The sequence below is a fragment of the Solanum verrucosum genome, unplaced genomic scaffold (genome assembly GCF_900185275.1).
Source record: "Solanum verrucosum unplaced genomic scaffold, falcon-dt-bn FXZP01000250.1, whole genome shotgun sequence".
Taxonomy (NCBI): Eukaryota; Viridiplantae; Streptophyta; class Magnoliopsida; order Solanales; family Solanaceae; genus Solanum; species Solanum verrucosum.
This window is the reverse complement of record NW_026020422.1, coordinates 651,954-676,955: the sequence shown is the minus strand read 5'-3', so window position 1 is coordinate 676,955 and position 25,002 is coordinate 651,954. Positions and strand designations below refer to the sequence as shown.

General features: G+C 33.8%; 1 protein-coding gene across 1 annotated transcript; it reads right to left on the bottom strand.

Moving 5' to 3' along the window:
- Window positions 1–2,370: 2,370 nt before the first annotated feature.
- Window positions 2,371–12,330, bottom strand: LOC125807190 (protein RETICULATA-RELATED 1, chloroplastic-like). The gene is made up of 8 exons (XM_049486920.1): window positions 11,778–12,330; window positions 9,547–9,711; window positions 9,357–9,449; window positions 9,167–9,282; window positions 4,370–4,468; window positions 3,985–4,290; window positions 3,698–3,862; window positions 2,371–3,110 (listed from the first exon to the last, which is right to left on the bottom strand). Exons 1-8 carry the CDS (start codon window positions 12,144–12,146, stop codon window positions 2,828–2,830), a joined length of 1,596 nt encoding a protein of 531 aa, XP_049342877.1. The 5' UTR covers window positions 12,147–12,330; the 3' UTR covers window positions 2,371–2,827.
- Window positions 12,331–25,002: the final 12,672 nt, after the last annotated feature.

Genomic DNA, 25,002 nt, shown 5'->3' with positions numbered 1-25,002 from the left:
TTTTATTTATTCAATTCAAAAAATTTATATCTTTATTTAGTATAAAGGTATTTCTTTTATCTTTTTTATTTATTTATTTTCCTTCTTTATTTACTTTTAAAGTTTCACCTCCATAACTTATATCTATTAAACTTCTATTCTTAATAATATAATTAATTTCATGACTTTTAAGTTTTCATATTCATAACCCCAACTATTAAATTATAAAATTTAAGATACTTAATGATATTTCTCCATTTTTGTCATTATAAATTCACAAGTTTTTTGTTTCATGAAATTTCTACTCAAGATTATTTTTTATATTTCATTCATTGTTCTTTGTAGTACATGATGAAGAAGACTCCTGAATGTTGATTAATTTGACAAAAAAGATGTCGGTCAAAAGCTCAAAAAAGTTACTGAAAAAAAGAGCTAAAAAAAGTGGGCACTTATTTTGTATTCTTATTTTTATCTATTTTCTTTTGATAAGATTCTAAGGAAGATGTGTGTGTGTTTGTGTTTTCTCCATGTAACTTCTTTAATTTGAATTTGTATAATTTTTCATTATTGCAAGTCTATATTTTTGTTTAGATGCAAATCAGATATTGTAACTTTGTGTGTAATAATATTAACTTCTAACCAATGTTCAACAATATTATTGTACAAAAAACTATTTATGTTTTTTTTAAAGATTCCTCTATTGTGTCCATATAAAATCATAATTTCTTATTTCATGAAACTCCTACTCACGATTATCCTTTTTATTTCATATTGGAAGTCGTGTTTTCCATGTTTTGTTATTATAGTATAGGTAGACTCAATAAAGAGGACTCTTAGATGTTGTGCATTAATTCATCAATATTATTTATTTTCTTATGATTAAGATCCTGATGAAGGTATGTGCATTGTGTTCTTTCTATGTAATTTCTTAAGCTTGGAATGTAAAAGCATTTTGTTTGTACTTTGTTAGGCAAAAATTTATTACTGTAACTTTATCTTATGCTAATTATTATCAAGGTTCAAACACTATTATTGATAGATTAGAAAATTTGAATATATATCAAATATTGAAATAAAAAAAATTATGATATTTTTTACAATACAAGGAACCATTTATACTTCTTATGATTAAGATTTTAAGAAAGATGTGTTTTTGTTACTATAAAAAGTTACTATTAAGTAGGATAGAAGAAGGAAAAGAGAAAAGGCAGAAAAAATTAATAAAATATAAAACAAATACTACAATAAAGGATAAGAGGCAAAATTAAAAATATGAATATTATTTAGATAATGATGAAAAATAAGATGAAAGACAATAATAATGAATTAATAAAATCGACACCTCTCTTTGGCCAAAAATATTGTTAGTATTATTATAATAATAAAAAGCTAATTACAATTTTTGCATTCATTTTATTCTTTATCGTAAAAATCTAAATGTCTATAAATAAAGACATTGTAAGACTTTTAGAAATGATCACATTAGAGTTCAAAAATTTGTGCATTAATTTCACATTTTTTTCTTCTTTTTCTTAATAATTAAGATCATAAGAATGATGTTGCATTATTTATTTATTTACATTCTCTTCATAATTTTTTTTTTATATATTTTCTACGATTTTTTGATTATCCTAAAGTTTATAATTTTTCTTTGTCCAAAGTAACAACTTATAACTTTGTTGGAAGTCACATAATTATTGACCAAACATTTCTCTTTATGAAATCACTTATACGTCTAGATATATGTATATGTGTATTATAAATATTTCTTCTATCCATACTACATTTTCATAAAATTATTGACATCTTCATCTTTTTAACCGCGTGAAGCGCGGATAAGTTCCCTAATATGAGTATATTTGGAGATCTGGGGCTATTTGGAGAAGACGATGGAGGGGTGGGGTGGGGGTGTTTCTTTTATTGATTTAAATTTTATTCTATTTTGTAATTATCTGGGTCATGTGTCATTAATTTATTGGTCAATTTTTATTTGTCATTAATTTACTGGTCAATTTTTCTTTTTTCTCAAAATTAATTATTTAAAAATCACTTTTGACACAAATGACAAATGTCATCGTTTAATTCGTCACTTTACATGTCATTCGCGAGTGTAACACACACACATTATATATTTTTGCTGATATTAAAATAAGTGTCACAACGAGATCCTACATGAGATGTCTAAATGAACATCGTCTGATTAAGATGTCTAAGTGAAACATTGTGTCAACTTTAGGGGGCCATTGATGGGTTAGGCCTATTGTTTATATGTCTTTTAAATTGTTAATTATTGTGATTTATAATATGTTTTATGTAATTTTCAAATAATGATATGGTATTCCCTCTAACACAAGTTCTTGATTGATTTATCATGATGAGGTTTATAAGATATTGAAGAGAACAAAAAATGTGGGACTAGCTTCAATTGAGCAAACAAGTATTATGGTTTAAGCTGGGCATCTCAGCCAAAAACATCAAAAGAGGCAACAGAGATAAGAAATAGATATACTAAAAGCAGACTGTAAGAGGATTGCAACAATATAACTAGTCCTAACTATGGAATTCATTTTAAAAGTTCAGCCTCGCATATTTTCCTGAAAGCCAAAGTAATCTCACGCAAATCAGTGATTCATGAAGATTTGGAAACGAAGGCAAGAATTTGAGAAAAGAGCTTCCTCATCATCCTAGTACAGTTAATCATCTTCTGCTGTAGTGGACATGGCAATGCTCATGACCAGACTTGCATCTAAGCCGTCTTCATTTTGTGCTTTCAATCAAACACTCAATGCTTATTAAATTCTCAGGCTGCAAAATTGAACAGTGATTGATGACTGCTTTTGTCAACCACCTAGGCTTGATTTGTTACTTTTTTCCTGACTATTCTTTTTCTCCGAGCCGGTGCTGGTGTTTCCCCCTCAGAAGCTGAGTCAGTCTGCCCCTGTTTGATCCCAAGAAGCCCAAGCCCGGAAACTATGGCATTCTTGGATAAGAACCATTTTGAAGAAGGCTGATCAAGACCCTCAGTGGGTCTACTGTAAGCCTTCAAGACATCATCTGAATGGGCCAGAGGATCCACCTCCACACCGAGCCATGCTAGTCTTGATGTCTCTCCTACTTGAACATTCAAGACCCTGCATACATTTGACTGATTATTAAGCAGAAAAAATCAAATCCAATGAGCACCAAAATTAACCCTCTTAATTCTAAAGCATTGCATCCTTCTAACCTTCAGTACTTAGGATGACAGAAAATACTTTTCTATAACCAATGCTAATCTAGTTTAACACACTAAGATGGTTCAGACTGCATTTAAGCACTATCGGAAGAATCAACAAACACAATAAACGTGAATCAAAAAGGGCATTGCACTTCTACAGCAACTGCTTATTGTAGGTCCTAAAGCATTAATTCTTTTCCAGAAAACCAAAGAAGCAAATTTAGACTAGCTGTTCCTGCATGGAGCACACTCCTATTTTTTCCACTCAAAATTATATCATGTCCTTTTTCCTTTTATCATTATTCATTTGTGTTAAGGCTGCAAAAAGAATCCTATTCTTTCTAAAAAGAACTTGCATATGCTACCGCCATTTAAAAAACTAGTAAGCTTACATGTACTACTAAATGTGAACTGTAGTTGATGAATGAAGTTCGCACTTGCTGAAAAAAGAAGAAAAAAGAACTTGCATATGCTACCACCATTCATTTACTGACAGTATACCTCAGGGCAGTGCTGAAGAAGAGAGCCACTCCAATAACATCAAAGTGGTTAACTACAGCTCTGTCAAATCCACACAAGAGCTGATAACGCAGGTTTGCATAAAGACCAAGGAAGGCACCATAACCAAGTGCATTACTGCTCACAGATGGTATTGTCACCGACAACCTAGCAAAGAGTAGTAGCAAAAGAGATTTAGACAAGAACATAAGGTGTTAATCAGTGTATTTTTACCTTTATATAAAATTAAATGGGAAAATGAATTGCCAAGTATGCCAACCAATATCTACCTTCCCTCCTTTTTAGTGACAACAAGATTCGATACAGCCCCTTGGAAAGCTCCTGTAGTGAGACCAACCAAACAGTGCTCTGCAGCCTTACAGAAAAAGGACTGAATCCTCTTCTGCAAGTTGAATTCTCTTAGTGGATAGCTCTTTTCAAAGACATTGTTTGGAAGCTTCTGTAATGTGTTTTGCAAATCAAACTGGAATGTGTTTCCATATGAACGACAAGGAGCAAGTGACCAAACAACAATAGCATTGCAAGCCGTTACAGTAAGCACATTAAGAAGGGCAAGATCCCATTCCTGCTTTATCCTAGACAAAAAAAAGTGTTTATTTAATATCCTGCATGCACTTTTTAATGAGTTTTATTTCCTTGAACTGATAAGTATACCTCTCCTTACGGTTTTTGATCTCCCACCAAACTGAGCAACCAATTGTACTGGCTTGCTCTAGAAGCAGCTTGTATAAAAATGCCGGATCTGCAATCATCCTGTGTTACATATTCATAGAAAATCAGGCAATTAGAAGCATCAATCTAAATCTGCATAATAACTTTTTGAATGGCTAAGACATTTATTTTTATTTTTTTTGAAACTGGTAACTTTTTCTATATATGTTAGAATCTGAATCTTACAAGAGTTGTAGCAGCCCCATATTTACAAAGTGTTAGAATAGGAATAGGTTTATACAATCCTATTAGAATAGGAATAGGTTTATACAATCGTATCAGAATAGGAATAGGAATAGAAATAGAAATAGAAATAGGAATACTAAATAGTATCCTACTTGGTATAGGATTGTATTCTAGAGTCTATAAATAGGGTCTCAATGTAATAATGTAAACAACAACAACAATTCAATAATATTCTTTTTCAATATTTCTCACATGGTATCAGAGCCTCTACGAACTTGGTAGAGAATTAAAGAGCTTCCGCTGCCGGAGGGTGGCACCCATATATGTTGCCCGTCTGGCCAATGATTATGTTAACAAAAGTAAGACTAATGATGCATGCATGAACCCCATATTCAAGGGAAGAAACTTAAACAAGAAAGTCACCGCAAAATTAGAAAGATCTCACCAAGCCCCTCTCATCGGTCCTCGTATTAATTACATTTGTAACAAGCTAGGTACATGAATTGTATGCACTAGCTTGAGGGGGAGTGTTAGAATAGGAATAGGTTTATACAATCCTATTAGAATAGGAATAGGTTTATACAATCGTATTAGAATAGGAATAGGAATAGAAATAGAAATAGAAATAGAAATAGGAATACTAAATAGTATCCTACTTGGTATAGGATTGTATTCTAGAGTCTATAAATAGGGTCTCAATGTAATAATGTAAACAACAACAACAATTCAATAATATTCTTTTTCAATATTTCTCACACAAAGTACTACCTACATCTATGATTCTATGATCCTATGTCTATAATGAGTCTAAAACATCAATGATAGAGACAGGATCATTTAAAAGTAACTGATTACACCAAAAACACAGTAGCAAGATGCAATTAAGCTTAATCTGTTGCATACTGTTCTCTATGCTCTCAAAACACCTAGCATTCCTCTCCTTCCATATTGTCCACCAAATGCTTGCTGGGACTATCCTCCACCTGCCTCTAATGGCTAAGACATTTATAGAAAGAAAAGATTTATTCACTACCAGCATATCAAAAACATGGAGGTGCCAAAGAACTCCCTTGAATGTACCAAAATTAAGGGTGAGAAGGGTGAGGTTTTTGGATGTTCAGACTTGCTTCTGCTATAACCCAAACAGCTTGGCATATAAAGCTAAAGCTTGTCTCAAGCAATTATTTTCCTGAGATCTTTTCCAAGCTCACTTTCTGCATGGAGAATCTTAGCAGCTCAATTGGTTGGCCACCTGAACTTTCACTTTGTTGGTGAGGATTCGATTCCCATCTTGTTATCCCCTCTCACATTTCCGCTTCCCCGACCCCCGTTTTTAAAAAAAAATTATAAAAAAAAGAGCTCAGTTCTTGCGCAGATGTCTATTCTTCTCCCTTTTCTTTCCCTTTCACACAATAAATAGCAAATGGTTGAACCAAATTTGGCATCATTAATTCCCCATAAATTCAACAACAATAATCAAGGAGAAGAAAATTGTTCAGTTATTAGAAGTTTTTTGAAACAGAAGCAATCCTGGTGGAGAAGAGTGGGACTCCCACTGCTCAGTGTAAGTGTTGAGATTGCAAATGGCAGAACTTCATTAAAATGGATTCACTCCTGCCATGTTCACAGATAACAACAACAACAATATACCCAGTGCAATCCCACAGGTGGGATACGCAAACCTTTTCCCTACCTCGTAGAGATAGAGAGTGGTTTTGAAAGACCCTCAGCTGAAGTAACGCATATCAAAGCAATATGGAAAAGAACACACAGAAGTAGAGAAGACGACTAAAGTTAGACATATAACAATGCAACTACATAACTATATTGTCTCTATTTATTTTGGTTCTTAAAAAAACATTGTGTGCGCTCACTTCAATGAAGCGAGCGATTCACTTAAAGCGTGAAGCAGGGATTTGTATCTTTTTTCCGCTAAATGCTTCTGTGAACCCTGCTACCACCAAACCTATCCCACAGGAAAGTGAGACAACGCTCACTACCTACTAACTTTCTATCCTAATCCGCAACCTCCATATTCTCTTATCTAAGGTCATGTCCTCAGTTTGTTAAAGATGTGACATGTCTATCTAATCACCTCTACCCAATACCTCGTTGGCCAACCTCTACCTCTCCTTAAACCCACCAGTGCCAACCTCTCACAATGAGGCTCCTCACAGGGCATCTGGGCATCTTCTCTTCACATGCCTGAACCATCTCAGTCTCGCTTCCCTCATCTTGTCCACCACAAAGACTATTCCCACCTCGTCTCGGGTATCTTCATTCCTAGTCTTATCTCTTTTAGAAATGTCCACATATCCACCCAACATCCTCATTTCCACTTCTTATCCCCTGAACATGAGTTCTTAATTGACTAACACTCTGCCTCATACAACGTAGTCAGCTTAATCACCACTCAGTAGAACTTATCTTTAGGTTTTAGTGGTACATTCTTGTCCCAGAGGACTCCGGAGGCAAGTTTCTGTTTTGTCCATTCCCACCAATACAATGTGCGACATCATCATCAAACTACCCTTTTCCTTGAATTAAAGACCCAAGATGGGGAATGGCCAATGTGCCAATCCCCACTTCCATGCCAACCTCACACGGTACTTCACCAAAATTGCACTTCAAGTAATCAGTTTTGGTCCTGGTCCTGCTCAACTTAAATTTTTTAGACTCCAGGGTTTTTCTCCAAACCTCCAGCCTAGCACTAAATCTGGTGCGAGTCTCGTCAATTGGTACTATGTAGCTTGCAAATAACATACATCATGGCACCTCACCTTTATTATAACACGTCAGTTCATCCATCACCGAGGAATATAAAAACGAATTAAGTGTTGACCCCTACTGCAGCTCCATCACGATTGGCAAGTGCTCCGATCTGCCTTACCCAAGTCTCTTCAACCAATATGTTGGCTTCCTCATCTTTAATGCATTTCACTTGGTCCAAGTCTAGAGCCTTCCTCTCTCTCGCCTTGGCTAGCCTATACAACTTCTTATCCCCGCCTTTGTCCTCTAGTCCTATATACAAACGTTTGAAAGTTGTCATTTTTGCCACAGTCCCGAATAGTTAGAGATGCCGCAAGCAAATGATTGGGACATTCTTGTTTTAATATGCGAAGATGGGAGCATGGAAACTAAAGAAACCAAGAGAAATTGATTAGAGGGCATGTGGCTGCACACTGCACGCTGCTCTTGAGATGTGAAAATAAAAAGGCAAAAGAGGCTAAATATATTTTTGTTTGAAAATAAATGAACCAACTCCTCCAAAAAGCAAAAAAGAAAAAGAGCCAACTGAGGTTTTTCAAGCTCAACTCATCTAAAAATTGAGCATAAACTGAGTTTGAGCTTGAACTTGGGTTGAGTCATAAATAGACGAGTTGCCCATGTTCTGTTAACAAATGCCTCAGCAGATTAGCATCCTGGCTCAAATCTTTCAAGCTTTTGGAAGAAAAGGACAAGATCCCCCTTCCCTCCCCCCTCCTTCAATGAAACCCCAAACACAAACTTCTTTGCAACCTCACAGTAAAACTTTATAGGCTACAACCCTAAGATTTCTAAATACATTTAGCAGTGGACAACAGTCTCAGTGTAGCACAAAATAAAGAAGGCAACGGTCAGAATATCATCTTCAGAAAAAACCTTAACGACTGGGATATGGGCAGAGTTACTGACTTTTTTGTTCTTCTTTCCTCAGTTCCAGATTTAAACAGTGAAAATTTAATTTTGGAGGGGCAGCAGAGAGATGGTTCCAATTCAGTGAAGTTGTGTTACTGCATGCCAGTAAAAGAAGCCAGCCAAGAAACTTATGGGTCATGGAACAAGGTTTGGAACTCTAAAGGCACCAGTGGAAGTAATGTGCTTTACATGACTAGATCAGAGAAGCTTTATCTAACTCAAGACAACTTGCAAAAGAGGAGCATACAACTAGTCAGCAAATGCTTTCTATGTGGAGGAGAATCAGAATCAAACAAACATTTTTTTGCATAGTCCTTTCACTTCTCAGATTTGGCATCAATGTTTTGAACCTGAAATGAGTGATGCCTAATTCACCTGCTGATCTGTTACTATGCCGACACAAAAAGGGCTTATCTAAGAAACTGAAGAAGACTTGGACTCCATATGTGCATGCATTTGGTGGTGCATTTTGAAGGAAGGAAATCGAAGACATTTTGAAGGAAACAACAGCTCTGTACTGATAATCAAAATCCGAATGTATACTTCTCATTTCTTTTTTGGTGTAAAGTGGAGCATAGATGATGCCGAACCCCTATTGCACTTCATCATATTTTTGTTTTTCTGGGGTTTCAATCGTCTTTTCCCCTTCCCCCTTCCTTATGGATGTAATTACAACACTTCTTAGTGCTAGTTTTTACATCAATAAGGCTTACCATTTAAAAAAAAGCTACACAGAGAGAATAAGGCTTTGATTAGCGAAGTAATTTCTCCAAAACCAGCTATCATACAAACATTAAATAGTAGAAAGGCTTTTCTCCAGAACTTTTGCCCTGTCTAAGTGTTCTGAGTAATGTGGTAGTGTAGTGTTGTATTTACCTGCCAATGAATGCCCTTGATAATCCTTGAGGAAGTGACCGGGAAATAAATCTAGCTGTTGTCGGTCTGGCATTAATGGCAAGAAATTTCACCATTTGTGCAGAGCTAACTAAACCCTGGATTAGAAGTACGACTAAAGTTAGACATATAACAATGCAACTACATAACTACATTAAATAAAGTAACTTGCCATTTCATAGGCTTGTCGAAGCCCAGCTGGTAAATCCATCATTGTCTTCTGCCACTCATTTAGCACGGCATCAACAAATTTCCGATCAAACAACTGAAAATATTATTGAGAAATTATGAGAGATATAATAATGCTGTAAATTTATTCCATGAGTTAACAGAAACCATTTTCATCTTCAGAAGCCTCTTACCTCTTGTAGTATCATTCTTCTCCTAAATAATCCACCCTCATCTCCCTCATCACCATCATCAAAGTCATCAAAGTAATCATCATCATCACCATCATCGTCACCTCCATCACCACCACCATGATTTAAATTCTTTCCCATATTTCCACCTCCTCCTCCGGTTGAAAGCTATGATTTTGCACGACATTAGCCAATTTTTTCAACACCCAAAGAGTTGCCAGATTGTACCACTAAGTCTACCACAAAAGTTGATCAGGAAATAAACAGAGAACAAGGTTCTCAAACATAGGTGGAATATTTTCTCATCATATAAAGCAAGCACATACCAAATTCACACAATCTTGGCCAGTTGAAGCACATTACTTTTTTTTTCTATAGCTGTGGTGTCCGGCCAGCTTTCGCACACCTCGATTAATTCCAGAACCTACCACCAGCAACAGGTACCAAGTAACTCTTTCCACTAAGGCTAGGACAAATGAAAAGAAATAACCTACTCTTTTTTCGTCTCCTAGGATTTGAATCTGAGACCTCCGGATTCTTAACACACTTCATTGATCAGTAGGTCACACCTTGGGTGCGAAGCACATTAACTTTTTGACAAGTTCATTTTGACAAAGGAGATGCATTAGAACCAAACTACATAAGACACATCTAAGATGCTTTAATCAACGTCAGATTCAAGTATATTGGACGCATATTTTCACTTGTAGTTAATTATATCTGATCAGTCTTTTTTAACTCTTAGCTCCTTATTCTTTTGCAGAAAGCACATATAGAAACAAAAATTTTAACTTTCCCGGAAGCCACCTCTAATTTATAAGTAAGCAAGCAACACCAGGAAACTCACACTGCAAGACTCTTCATTCCTAAAGAAAAAGTAGCAATGAAACAAACACATTTTGCTCAGTTACATAATTTATTATATAGCGAAAGCAACGTGTTTACACCTCAATTCTTTTTTAGCAACACATCTGAAGGAAAACCACAAACAAATACCAAGATGAAACTAGATAAGAATACAACAACAGTTTCAGTTCCGTTCGCATGGCCCAGCTTCACGACAATCAGATTTTGATATATGATCATCTGTGAAGAGAACTAGACATACCTTAAAAGGGCTTATGGTGCTCCAATGATAATAAGAGATGAAAAATGATGTTCCTACAGATAAAATAATGTTCCTACAGACAATCTCACAGTTTTGACTAAAACTCTACTCAAACAAAACCTCTAACTCTACTTTGATTACTACATGGGGGCTTTCTCAACACCGGACACCATCAATGCTGTTTTTCAGCTTCAGTGATTAGCAGTGTTTTTTAAAATGAAAGCACAAAAAGCGACAAAGTCTGTGGGACTTGAAGCCAAAAGCGAGAAGTGAAAGCACACTCTTAGAAGTTAAGCGCACAATTTACGAAATAAGAACAAGTACTAAATACAAATAAATTTAGTTCTATAATAGTCCAATTGCAATTAAAATAACTAATTTCAACATCCAATAAACAACAACGTTGTTACTAAAATCAACTCCCCAACGTTGAGACTCACAGGACAGATCACTTCATGTTGGGATCTCTTTGTGAGATTATTTGAAGCACCCTTCTCTGAAGTTCGTGGCTTCACCCGTAAAGCAATAGACCCTTGCTTTGCATCACTTCATCGCTTTAAACCACAAAACGATGACTTTTAATGACACTAGTGATTAGTAAAAGTTAGGTACCAAACACAATACATGAGCGGAAACCTCTGAAGCTGATATCCTTACAAGTTACAACAGATTAGAAAGTAGAAATTGATGTCAAATATTTGATGTTGGACTATCTTAACTACATCACCATGTATATTTTATCCAACTTTGGGATAAACTCCAGCTAGATATCAAATATAAATAGCATACCACAAAACACAGCAGCACTACATCTCAATCCCAAGCTATATGGGTCAGCATAAGATTTATCATCAATATCCATTTCATTATTTTCAGGGCCGTTCATTCCAAAATTATTGACAACTTACAATATAGTGGAGAAATGGAAGTTTCTAGGAATATACAACTATAACGAGACCACAATTTCAGTAGACAAATTTCACTGAAGAAAAGCAAAAAAAATAAAAGAAAAGAATTAGTATGAACGAAGGATAAAGCTGGTAAAGTCAATTATTTGTTCACCTTTTCCCCTTCAAAATACTGAGGAAAAAAAATGAATTCGTAGAAAAAGTAGTGATGCACAAACCTCGGGGCTAGACTGGGTATGTTTCTGGGTCATATCAAGTTTCGATTTCTCCAACGTAACTGCACCAAAAGCACCATATTTTCCCCCTTTCATTACAGGGGCGAACATATTCGTAGCGGAGGAAGAGGACGATGATGGAGAATCAACCGACGGTGAAGCTTGAAAGCACCGCTCCAAACCGGCAATGGCATCGCCGTCGATCACCGGGGAAGTCGATGCCCTAATTACGTTAATTTTACGGAGCTTCCGGCCGACCCCTAGAACTGGTCGCCGGATAACTATGGCCGGCAATAAGGGTTTAGTGGAAGTAGGGAGCAGTTGGGTATTTATGGGCATGATTTGAGCGGTTTGAAAGACAGAGTAAGACATTTGTGGTATTGTTTGTCAAAGTTTTGTGTTATTGAGTGTTGGGATATAGAGAGAGAGAGAAAATTTCCCTCTGCTCCAAAGAGAGGGCAGGAAAAATGAAGGAGCTGAGGTTTTGATAGAATGGTGGAGAGAGACAAACCCAATCCAGAGAGTGAGTCCACTCGGGTCAACTCGCCCAACTTCCTTTCTCTTCCCTACCGGGACGTTTGATCGATTTATTTTATTATTTTAATAAATGAAAAGGGTTTGATATAACTCTCAATTTTGTTATTAAGAACTGATATATCATCGTTATTAAAGTGGTTCATATATACTTCTATTGTTATATAAATGACTCACATATACTCGTTTCTTCTAATAGAAGTGAAAATTAATTTTAATTTAATTTTTTAATTATCTTTTTGAAAAAAATATAATCCATATAAGTATATTTGATCCTCCTCACACGTAATTTTTTTTAATTTTTTGTTTCAACAACTAATTTAAATTTATTATTTTGATGGTCAAATTTTTTTATGTTTAACTAATTTTCTTGTAAAATTTATTATAGATGCCCCATTTTTTTATTTTATTCTTACAAATACAAAAACTAAATTATAAAATAGCGACAAAAAAATAGTTTTAAATTTTTATACTAAAGAATGAAAGAAAATAAAGAATAAGAAACTTGACTAATGGTAATAAAAGAAGTCAAAAATTAATTTTTGAATGAAAAATATTAAAATATACCTTGAACTTTTCTAGAAGAATCATATATATACCCCTACATGATTTTTTAAACAATTTAAAGTAAAAATAATAATTCTAAAACTAATTTTTTCACTTCCATCAGATGAAGGGTATATGTGAGCTCATTTTTTAACTGTAATGATATATGTGAGTCATTTGTATAACGGTAAGGGTATATATGAATCACTTTCTTAATGAGTTGTATATTAGTTTGTCACGCCCCGAGCCTACACCCTGGGTGTAGCCAGCACTCGAGAACCATTGATGGGCCAAAGCAAACCCTTGGTCTGGCTTACTTACTCAGCGGAAGACTTTACTCAAAATAAATACTTTAAAACAAGTAAATTGAACTGCTCAAAATATAACTTAGAATGTATTATAATAACATTCACTGCCAAAGTGGCAACTCAAGTCTCAACTTAACTGAAAAGGAAAAGTAAAGACTCATGAACTAACATCACTAACTCTGTCTATGAAGCCTCTAAACTACTGAGATGGACGTCGGGACAAGACCCACGACATCTTAATGAACTAAAATACTGAAAGCAATAAAAAGGATCCACTGGAAAGTTAGGAGGCTCACCAACTGAGTGCTCAACTGGATCAACGAGGCGCTGAATGCTGATCCTGGTTACCTGCGTCTGCATCATAATAAGATGCAGGCTAACTGACATCAGTACATTGAATGTACGAGTATTCGAGTTGGAATGCTAAACATAACTTAAGCTTAAAAAGAATCTGAAAGAAACACTTACCTTGACTTTACTCAACTCCTGAATAACTTAACTCAATATAAAGCAATAAAACACATGCAATATATAGAAAGCTTTTAAAACAGTAGAAAACAACTTAGTTCGTTAAAGAAAATGCAATAACAAACTCAATTGTACTCATAAAATAAAGTAATATAGTTTCTGTGGGAGTTTCTCTAACCGATAACCACTACTATTACCCTAAGTGGTGATACAACGTCTTCCCACGCTGCCAGAACTGTCCTATACTTTATGAACTTCTCTTAACAAGACTCTTGACTTTTCTTGACTTGACTCTTAACTTCTCTTGACTTGACTCTTGACTTCTCTTGACTTGACTCTTAACTTCTCTTGACTTGACTGCTTAACTTTCTTTGAATTGAATTATGAATTCAAGGATTGTGATTTGTGATAGGAAAGATCTCATGATGTTTATGAATGATTTTAGATAGCTAAACATGAGAAATGATCAAGAAATCACTGCCTGGAAATTAGTCTGCGACGCAGAGGTGTATTTAAATTTTTGTCGCAAAAATAATTTTTGAGGCAGAACGGTCCGTGACCGCTCTGCGACGCGAAGAGACTTTTTTGCGAAATTTTGGGACAGGTCCGCGACACGGACAAGGGCACCAGATTTGTCCGACTTTTTCCTTCTTTGTTTTCCAATCCCAATTCACCTAAACTCGACTATTATTCTCAATTTTTCTTTAGATTCAGATACCCAACATATGTACCCATGAACCTAACTCATAACAACCCTAAAACTCGACGTAAAGATCTTAGAAATTTCTCAATTCAGCCCAATTCAAGAACGAAAAACAAATTCATAAACACCATTCAAGATTCATCAACTTTCAACTTTCTAGAACGAACTTCGCTGAAATAAACGTGATTGGAGCGAGGGTGAATGAGCCCAACACTATGAAATACTCACATACCTCGTAGGGGTCACCCCTTGACGAAATCCACGATAAAACTTGAACGATCTTGACGAATCTTGCTTTTTCTCCTCTTCTTTTCTCTTCTCTCAAAACTCTAACTCTTTTTGGAAAAGCGTAAACTGACCAAGTTCAGTTTAGACCCCAATTAAACTCCTAAAAATGAATTAAAATAATTGAAAAAAGAAAAGACTAAAATACCTTTCCAAAATCTGGATTAGACTTTCCTTATTTGAACAACCCAACTTCCAATAGGAATATCTCACTCATACAAACTCAGAATAGCGCCAACTTGGCGGCATTGGAAAGATTATTCCAAGATCTTTCCTACGATATCTGGAAACACACCTAACTCATTCTGAGCTAGGAGTTATATTTGTTTGAAGTTGATCATAAATCAAACTTAACATACTTACAAATTTTCCAGATTTTTATATTCTTTCCAAAAATGACTATTTCCACTTTTTAACTTCTTTCTAGTTACGGGGTGTTACAATATCTCCCCTTTGGGAACATTCGTCCTCGAATGAGCTTACTCTTAGTAGGCTAAGGGTGTAACATCTAACATTCAGTTCAAACACCCAACAAGCAATGCAAATACAATATGCAATCTCATAAGTTAAAGAGTACTAAGAAAAGAATTAGTACCTTGATCTAAAATTTCTCCGATTTCAAAGGGATGTGGATATCTCTTCTTCATATCTTTCTCAGCTTCCCAAGTAGCTTGCTCAACAAACTGGTTCCTCCAAAGAACTTTGACTGATGCTACTTCCTTAGTCCTCAACTTGCGAACTTGACGATCTAGAATTTGAACCGAAATCTCCTCATAAGATAAGTTATCCTTGATACCAATATCTTCAGTTGGTATGATAAGTGAAGAATCTCCCTTGCACTTCTTCAACATGGAAATGTGAAAAATCGAATGAACCGCAGCCAACTCTTGTGGCAGCTCCAACTCATAAGCTACATTATCTACCCTGTTCGATATTTTGTAAGGGCCAATATACCGGGGACTAAGTTTCCCCTTCTTACCAAATCTCATAACACCTTTCATGGGTGGAACTTTAAGATATACTCAATCATCTATTTCAAACTCTAATTCCCTTCTCCTAACATCAGTGTAGGATTTCTGACGACTCTGGGGTGTTTTCAATCTCTTGAATAACTTTCACTTTCTCCATAGCTTGACAAACTAAGTCTGTTCCTATTAACCCAGCTTCACCAACTTCAAACCATCCAATAGGAGATCTGCATCTTCTCCCATAAAGAGCCTCATATGGAGCCATTTGGATGCTTAGCATGGTAACTATTATTGTAAGCAAACTCAATGAGAGATAGGTGATCATCCCAATTACCCTTGAAATCAATCACACAATCTAGATTGATACCTCAAAACACTATTTCCCCCTTGTTCAAAAGCCATCACTTTTTGCTTATGAACACTTGCCTTTAATTCAAGCAATAAAGGATCTTAGTCTTGCTTATCTTTTACTTCTGACACTAATGATGATTTAGATCCATTCATCACCACTATTTTTCCTTCTATGGAATCCATTAGTCGAACTCCTAGCCTTGCAAGTCTATGCACCTCTTTTGCTAACTCTTTCTTACCTTTCTCAAAATGGGCGTACTATTCATAGACAACCTGTTCAAGGCATCAACAACAACATTAGCCTTTCCTGGGTGATAAAGAATACTTATGTCATAATCGTTGAGTAATTCTAACCACCTCCTCTGTCTGAGATTAAGCTCTTTCTGACTAAACACATAATAAAGACTCTTATGATCGGTGAACACATCCACATAAACAACATAAAGATAATGGCGCCATATTTTCAAAGCAAATACTATGTCAGCCAACTGTAGATCATGGGTTGGGTAATTCTTCTCATGAACTTTCAAATGTCTGGAGGCATAAGCTATAACTTTGCCATTTTGCATTAACACACAACCCAAACCAACTCTAGACACATCACAATATATGACAAAACCTTGAGTACCTTCTGGTAAGGTCAACACTGGGGCAATAGCCAACCTCTTCTTCAATTCCTGAAAGTTTTTCTCACAAGCTTAAGACCATTGAAACTTCATTGTTTTATGAGTTAACTTGGTCAAAAGGGGATGAAATAGATGATAACCCCTATACGAACCTTCTATAATAGCTAGTCAAACCCAAGAAACTCCTAATATCAGTTGGAGATATGGGTCTAGGCCAATTCTGCACTGCCTCTATTTTTTGAGTATCAATTTTAATTCTCTCTCCAGACACGATGTGGCCTACGAATGCCACAGACTCAAGCCAAAACTCACACTTAGAGAACTTGGCATATAACTCTCTATCCTTTAAAGTTTGAAGAACTATTCTGAGATGACTAGCATGATCTTCTTCATTCCTCGAATAGATTAGTGTGTCATTAATGAAGACGATAACAAACATATCTAAATAAGGCTTGAATACTCTATTCATAAGGTCCTTGAACGTTGCAGGTGCATTGGTTAAACCAAATGACATGACTAGAAACTCATAGTGACCTTAACGGGTCCTGAAGGCTGTCTTTGGAATATCACATTCCCTTACTCTTAACTGATGGTAGCCAGATCTGAGGTCTATCTTAGAGAAACAAGTAACACCCTGAAGCTAATAAAAAATATCATCAATTCTCGGCAGAGGATACTTATTCTTGATGGTAACCTTGTTCAACTGGCTGTAATCTATACACATCTTAAGGGAAACATCTTTGTTTCTCACAAACAAGACCGAAACACCCCAAGGTGAGACACTTGGTCGAATAAAGCCCTTTCAGAGAGATATTTCAACTGCTCTTTCAACTCTTTTAACTCTGTTGGAGCCATTCTATATGGCGGAATAAATATCAGACGAGTATCTGGAAGAATATCTATATCGAAGTCTATTTCTCTCTCAGGAGGGACTCTGGGAAGATCATCAGGAAAGACTTCTGGAAACCTTTTACTACTGGAACTAACTGAATATGAGGTATCTCAACACTAGAGTCATTAACTCGGACTAAGTGATAGACACACCCCTTGAAAACTAACTTTCTTGCCTTAAGGTACGAAATAAAACGACCTTTAGGCACTGCTAAAGTGCTTTTCCACTCTAATACTGGCTTCTTTGGAAACTGGAACTTGACAACTCGAGTTCTACAATCAATTAAGGCATAACAAACATGAAGCCAGTCCATACCAAGAATGACATCAAAATATATCATGTCTAACTCAACTAAGTTAGCCATGGTACTCTTGTGATTGATGGAAATTGTACAATCACGATAAACTCTCTTTGCTAGAATAGACTCACCAACAGGTGTAGAAACACTGAAGGGATCACTAAGTTGCTCAGGAAGAACATTAAAATTCATCGCAACATACGAAATTACAAAGGATAAACTCGCTCCTGGATCTAGCAAAGCATAACCATTAAAGTTAATAACTTGGATCATACCAGTGACAACATCTGGCGAATCCTCTTGCTCTTGGCGACTAGTGATCGCATAAAGGCGGTTTGCTCCTCCGCCAGTACCGAAAGTAGCTCCTCTAGGTGCAACCCTGTCTGGTGGAGCAACTGAAGAAGATTTGGGCTCTATCGCCCCCATTACCATTACCTTGCTAGTTCTTTGGATATTCTCGCATGAAATGACCATTCTGGCCACACTTGAAACATCCAGTAGAGCCATCACGACACATCCCTGAGTGGTTCTTACCACACTTAACACATGCAAGAATCTTAGTACTCCCTTGTGCCATACTACCTTGCGACTGCACAAGTCTAGCTCTGAAATTCTGGAATTCTAACTATTGTACTCACATTTGTTTCTTGGTGCATGTGCACCAATAGATGATGGAGCAGGTCCATTTTGCTTATGTTGGAAAAAAGACCAGTTCGCATTTCTCTTTTGCTGCCCGATTCATTCTCTGATGTCCTAACTCTCTTATTCTTAAACTCTTCACTATCCCTCAGCTTGTCCTCCTCAACTTGTTGCACATGGATCATCAGCCTTGCTATGCCCATGTCACCTATTAGCATGGTTGCCTTACTTTCCTTATCTGATAGATGAGGCAAGCCAACAACGAATAAACTCATCCTGCTCCTCATGTCGGCAACCATCTCTTTGCTTCTCTTAGCTCACGGGGAAAGAAATGCCCCATGAAAGCACTCTCAAAATAGTCCAACTCACAATCGATTATGCGCAAGTTTGAGTTAGAAAGAAACTTTTATAGAGATGAACTCTATCGCACAAAATCAGTATGAAAGAAGTGAGATAGTTCCTAAATGTTGCAACCTCCTAATTATAGATGTGGCGCGTTTCGCACCGATAACCAGGACTCTACAAACACGACTCATAGACTCCCTAGGACTCTTGAACTCTGTGCTTTGATACCAAGTTTTGTCACACCCCGAGCCTACATCTTGGGAGTGGCCGACACTTGAGAACCATTGCTAGCCCCAAGCGAACTCTTGACCTGACTTACTTACTCATCGAAAGACTTTACTCAAGATAAATACTTTAAAACAAGTAAACTGAACTACTCAAAATATAACTTAGAATGTATTATAATAACATTCACTGCCAAAGTGGCAACTCAAGTCTCAACTTAGCTTAAAATCTCTCTTGGAAATCTCAGTTTCTTTTCTTGCTCAAATGTGAAAACATTTTAATTCTTGGGAATACTTAGTTCCCGAATAATCTTTGACGAATGAACTTTACTCTTACTATTTACTGAAAACTAGCTCAAAGGCTCTTTTGGAAATCTCAGTTTCCTTTCTTGTTTAAATGTTAAAACATTTACTCTTTGGGAATACATAGTCCCGATATACTCTTTTGAAGAAATGCACTTCAAACTTTACTCTTTACTCAACTCAAAACTCAAGTCTTAAACAAAGTTAAAACATTTGTAAAAGACTTTTGGAAAACTTTATGAACTTCTCTTAACTTGACTCTTGACTTCTCTTGACTTGACTCTTAACTTCTCTTGACTTGACTCTTAACTTCTCTTGACTTGAATTATGGATTCAAGGATTGTGATTTGTGATAGGAAAGATCTCATGATGTTTACGAATGATTTTAGATAGCTAAATATGAGAAATGATCAAGAAATCACAACCTGGAAATTAGTCCGCGACGCAGAGGTGTATTTAAATTTTGGTCATGAAAATAATTTTTAACGTAGAACGGCCCGTGACCACTCCACGACGCGAAGAGACTTTTTTGCGAAATTTTGGGACAAGTCTGCGACGCGGACAAGGGCACCAAATTTGCTCGACTTTTTCCTTCTTCGTTTTCCAATCCCAATTCACCTAAACTCGACTATTCTTCTCAATTTTTCTTTAAATTCAGATACCCAACATATGTACCCATGAACCTAACTCAAAACAACTGTAAAACTCGACGTAAAGATCTCAGAAACTTCTCAATTCAGCCCAATTCAAGAACGAAAAACAAATTCAAGAACACCATTCAAGATTTATCAACTTTCAACTTTCTAGAACGAACTTCGCTGAAATAAACGTGATTGGCGCAACGGTGAACGAACCCAACGCTATGAAAGACTCACATACCTCGTAGGGATCACCCCTTGACGAAACCCACGATCAAACTTGAAACGATGTTGACAAATCTTGCTTCTTCTCCTCTTTTCTCCTCTTCTTTTCTCTTATCTCAAAACCCTAACTCTTTTTGGAAAAGCGTAAACTGACCAAGTTCAGTTTAGACCCCAATTAAACTCCTAAAAATGAATTAAAATAATTGGGAAAGGAAATGACTAAAATACCCTTCCAAAATTCGGATTAGTCTTTTCTTATTGGAACAACCCAACTTCCAATGGGCATATCTCACTCATACGAACTCAGAATAGCGCCAATTTGGCGGCATTGGAAAGATTATTCCAAGATCTTTCCTACTATATCTGGAAACACACCTAACTCATCCTGAGCTAGGAGTTATGATCGTTTGAAGTTGACCAAAAATCCAACTTAACATACTTAACAAATTTTCCAGATTTTTATATATTCTTTCTAAAAATGACTCTTTCCACTTTTTAACTTCTTTCTAGTTAGAGGGTGTTACATAGCTCTAAATTGCAAGTTAAGGGGTATATCATGCTCTTTTCCCTTTAATAAATTATACTGCCTTTTTAAAAGTATTTTATATTGTATAACTAAAATTAGATTTTTAAAAACTATCTCAATCATATTGGTTTCTCTTCCATATCGGTATGGTTCGGTTTGATAAATTTTAGATTTGTTTTACTTTAAAATATCACCTCAAAATATACTATTATTAAAATATTTTTTTCACCAGTGTGTTTTTGAAAAAAAATACTTTAATTCTTCACCAAGAAGTCAAAAATGTAAAACATTGTAGTCGTATTGTTTGATCTTAAACATTTAATATGAGTGCTTGCATATATTTTGTCATATTGTTTGATGGAATATCTATTATAGTATTTTTTTTTTCATTTTTAACCTAATTAATTAAAGACTAATTAAAGAGTAAAGACTCAAAGTCGTTCAATCATCAAAGGTCCAGGATGGTTATGTTTATATTTGAACAAATGTTATAAAATATATTTATATATTAAATATAACATATTGTTAATGTATAAAACATATTTACATACACGTAAGGTAATTCGGTTTGGTTCGAGAATTTTTTGGGTTTTCTTATAAATTAAAAAGACCATCCCAATTGTTCGGGACGGTTATACACTTAAATAAAAGTCCACATTTTTATTGAAAAAAATATATAAATTGGTTCGGTATGATTAGGTTTGGTCGATTTTTCATACTCTTTTGACACCCCTACGTTTAGGTATCTCTAACCTTATTCTCTATTTTATGAATTTTTAGAAAACTAATTTCAATCTAATTCTCTATTTTTACCATATTTTAATTTTAATTTTACCTTAAAGGATACTTAAAGCATTACCATAATTATTTTATTTTACTTTTCATGAAAGAAAAATATAATTCTCGTTCATATTTGATTATTCTTGTTATATATAGTGATGGATGTCATGTGTGGGCCCACCTTTGAGACGGTACAAATATCACCTCTCCAATTTATGTTTTGCCTATAAAAAGGCATCTCACACAACAATAAAAATATACTCATAAGAATTACTAATCTTATTATTAACTAGTAAACTGAATCGCACTTCGCGCGGTATATTAACAAAATTTAAGAATGATCTTTAATAAATTAAATTGAAACAAATGAGAAAATTTATTTTGCTTAAATCTGAAACTTTTTTTTACATATTAACAAGTGATATTAAAAAATAAAATGAATCATCAAAATAAGTTGAAACATCATAAAATAATTAGAAAAAAAGATAATTATTTTTTTGAATTAGATTATTTTACCCCGTAAAAAAAAAAATACAGGACTATGATTCTATTTAAAGATACTGACTTCTTTTTGAGAACATGTTATACATTTTGAATTTGGTTAAGACTAATTATTTCAAGTGACGAGTTCAATGAAATAGTCCGATTATTCTTACACATGACCAATATCAAATTAATCTTCTTCTAATTAGCTTTTTAGAAAAAAAATAAAAAATTAAGATACAATGTTAATTTCAATTTCTTGACATGTAGTTAATTTAAAATTTTCACTTTTAAAATAAAACAGGAGATAAATTATATAGTTGAACATGATAACCTTCTTTATATTTCTGACATTTGGATAATATTCTCTTTATTATCCACATATAAATTTTGTTAAACTTAATTTTGACTCTTAATTGTATATAATCATAATTAGAACATTGGCGCACCTAAATGACAGTGCTACAATGCACACTTCTATATGGTAAAAATAAATAAAATTGCTATAATTTTTTTCTTTTTTAGCTAAACTTATAAATTTATAAAGATGAATAATGCATACATGAAATACATTATCCCATTCTATTAAAAAATTATGTGTTTTTGGAATAATTTTTTATTTTATTTGAAAATTAATATATATGATAATGAAAATTCCAAATACAGCTATCCAACTTGATGTTGTATTTTCCATTCCACTTGCCTTTTTTGAAATTGTATGTACTTAAGTACCTTAAAGCATGAATATTATTCCAAATATTCTTTGCAAAAAGTATAACTAAACACATCTCAATCTTCTTTTTAAATTTTAAACGTGTTTGGAGAATACAAAAAGTGTTTAACTGATTTTTTTTCCAAAAAAAGGTCAAAAGCTATATATATATATATATATATAATTATAGGATTAATTTTTGAAATTGTATTGTAGTTATAACAAATAAGTATAAATGATGGACTAAGATGAGTGTCACATCACTTAATTATTATTATTATTATTATTATTGTTATTATTATTATTATTATAATAGTATATAAATATTATTCAAAAATTTCAAAATATAGAGGCAAATCAAGTTCTGTAAAAATATTTTTTCATTTCTTATTAAGTTTTAATAACCTATTTCTAGGAACAAATAATAAAAAGGGAAAAAACAAAAAATAAATAAAAAGAAGTGATTTAAGAAAATAATATGAATAAGGGAAGCAAGTAAAAAAATATAATAGCATTGATGATGATAGGAATTAAATAAGGTCATTTTAGATTTTATAAATATATATTAAATTTTGTTTTGCGATTACAAATTTATAATAATATATTTTCAGCAATAAATAAATAAAATAAGAGAAAAAAACAAAGAAAATAAAAGAAGTTATTTAAGGAAATAATATAAATAGCATTAATGATGAGATTAAGGGAAGAAAGTAAAAGAAATTAATAGCACTAATGATGGTAGGAATTATATATGGTAATTTTTGATATTTTATAAAATTTTAAGGTAAATTGTTTTGTCTTTTAAAATTAGGGAAATGTCATTAAAATAAAATAAATATCAGGGAATAATTTTTTTTAAGAGTAACTTCATCTTTAAGCAATGATTTTGATAAAAAAAAAGTATAGAAAATTCAAAATAATTGACATAAATAAATAAATATCAATGATTGACTTAGTAGGGTGTCATCATATGTTTTATTTGAGGTATTATTTTATGACATATAAATATACATCTATAGCAAAAGAAATGGTCTGAAAAATGACAAATCAAATTCTGTAAATATATATATACAATTCTTATAGAGTTACAATAACTAATTTCTTGAAAAATAAATAAATATTAAATTTTATTTTGCAATTCTTATTAAGTTATAACAACATATTTCTATGAATAAATAAAATAATAAAAAAAACAAAGAAAGGAAAAGAAGTGATTTAAGGAAATAACATTAATGATTAAATTAAGGGAAGGAAGTAAAAAGAGTTAATAGCACTAATAATGGTAGGAATTATATATGGTCATTTTTTATATTTTATAAAATTTAAGGTAAATTTTTCAGTCTTTTAAAATTTGGAAATTCGTATAAAGTTATAATAACTAATTTCATGAAATAAATTAATAATAATAAAAAGAAATGATTTAAGAAAATGATATAAATTATTAATTATAAAATTAAGACAAGAAAGTAAAAGAGTTTTATATCATTGATGATGAAATGAATTAAATATGATTGTCTTTTATATATATATATATATAAATCAAACAAACAAAAAAGGCAAATCAAATTCTGTAAATTTTATTTTGCAATTTTTGTTTAGTTATAATAACTTATTTCTAGGAATAAATAAATAAAATAAACAAAGAAAGGAAAAAAAGTGATTTAAGGAAAGAGAAAAGACATAAAGACACAATTAAAGTTGTCCCGTATTTGCATAAAGACACCTTAACTTTCAAAGTGTCCTATCACCCCACAAAACTATTTAATATCGTTGTAAATGGGCCATTTTGACCCATTCCCTCGTCTGGGTTGTTACCATGCACATGAGGCGCGTAATTCAGTGTTTTCACTACCATGGACCAGTTTAAAAGCGCCACATGTCATTTTCTTTCTTTATTATTAATTATTTATTCAATTTATGTCATCTTCCCCAATTTTAAACCCAAAATAGCCATTGGTAGCCCTAATTTTTTGATTTCATGGTTTTTTCCATAGCAAGATCAACGTTGGTTCTCTCTGTTTGACGACTTCATCATCTTTCCCAAGAAAATATGGTAGGAATTCGTTTTATCTTTTAATTTCCAGTATAAAACGTTAATTTAAAGTTTTTTATGGTTTAGTTTCTTCTGAATTTTGTGATTAGGTTTTGATTGAAAATGTCAAATGCAATGTTGAATCGTATTTGTAATGATGAGAATGATTCGATGTTGCGAGTGAAATTGCGATGCAAACATGGTGACTTACTATCAATGCAAACTTCATGGTCGGAGCATAATCCAGCTCGAAGATTTTGGTCTTGTCCACGCTATCGTGTATGTTTCCTAATTCTTTTATGGAGATCTTTTGTTTATGTTTTTTTTTAATTTGTTTTTTGC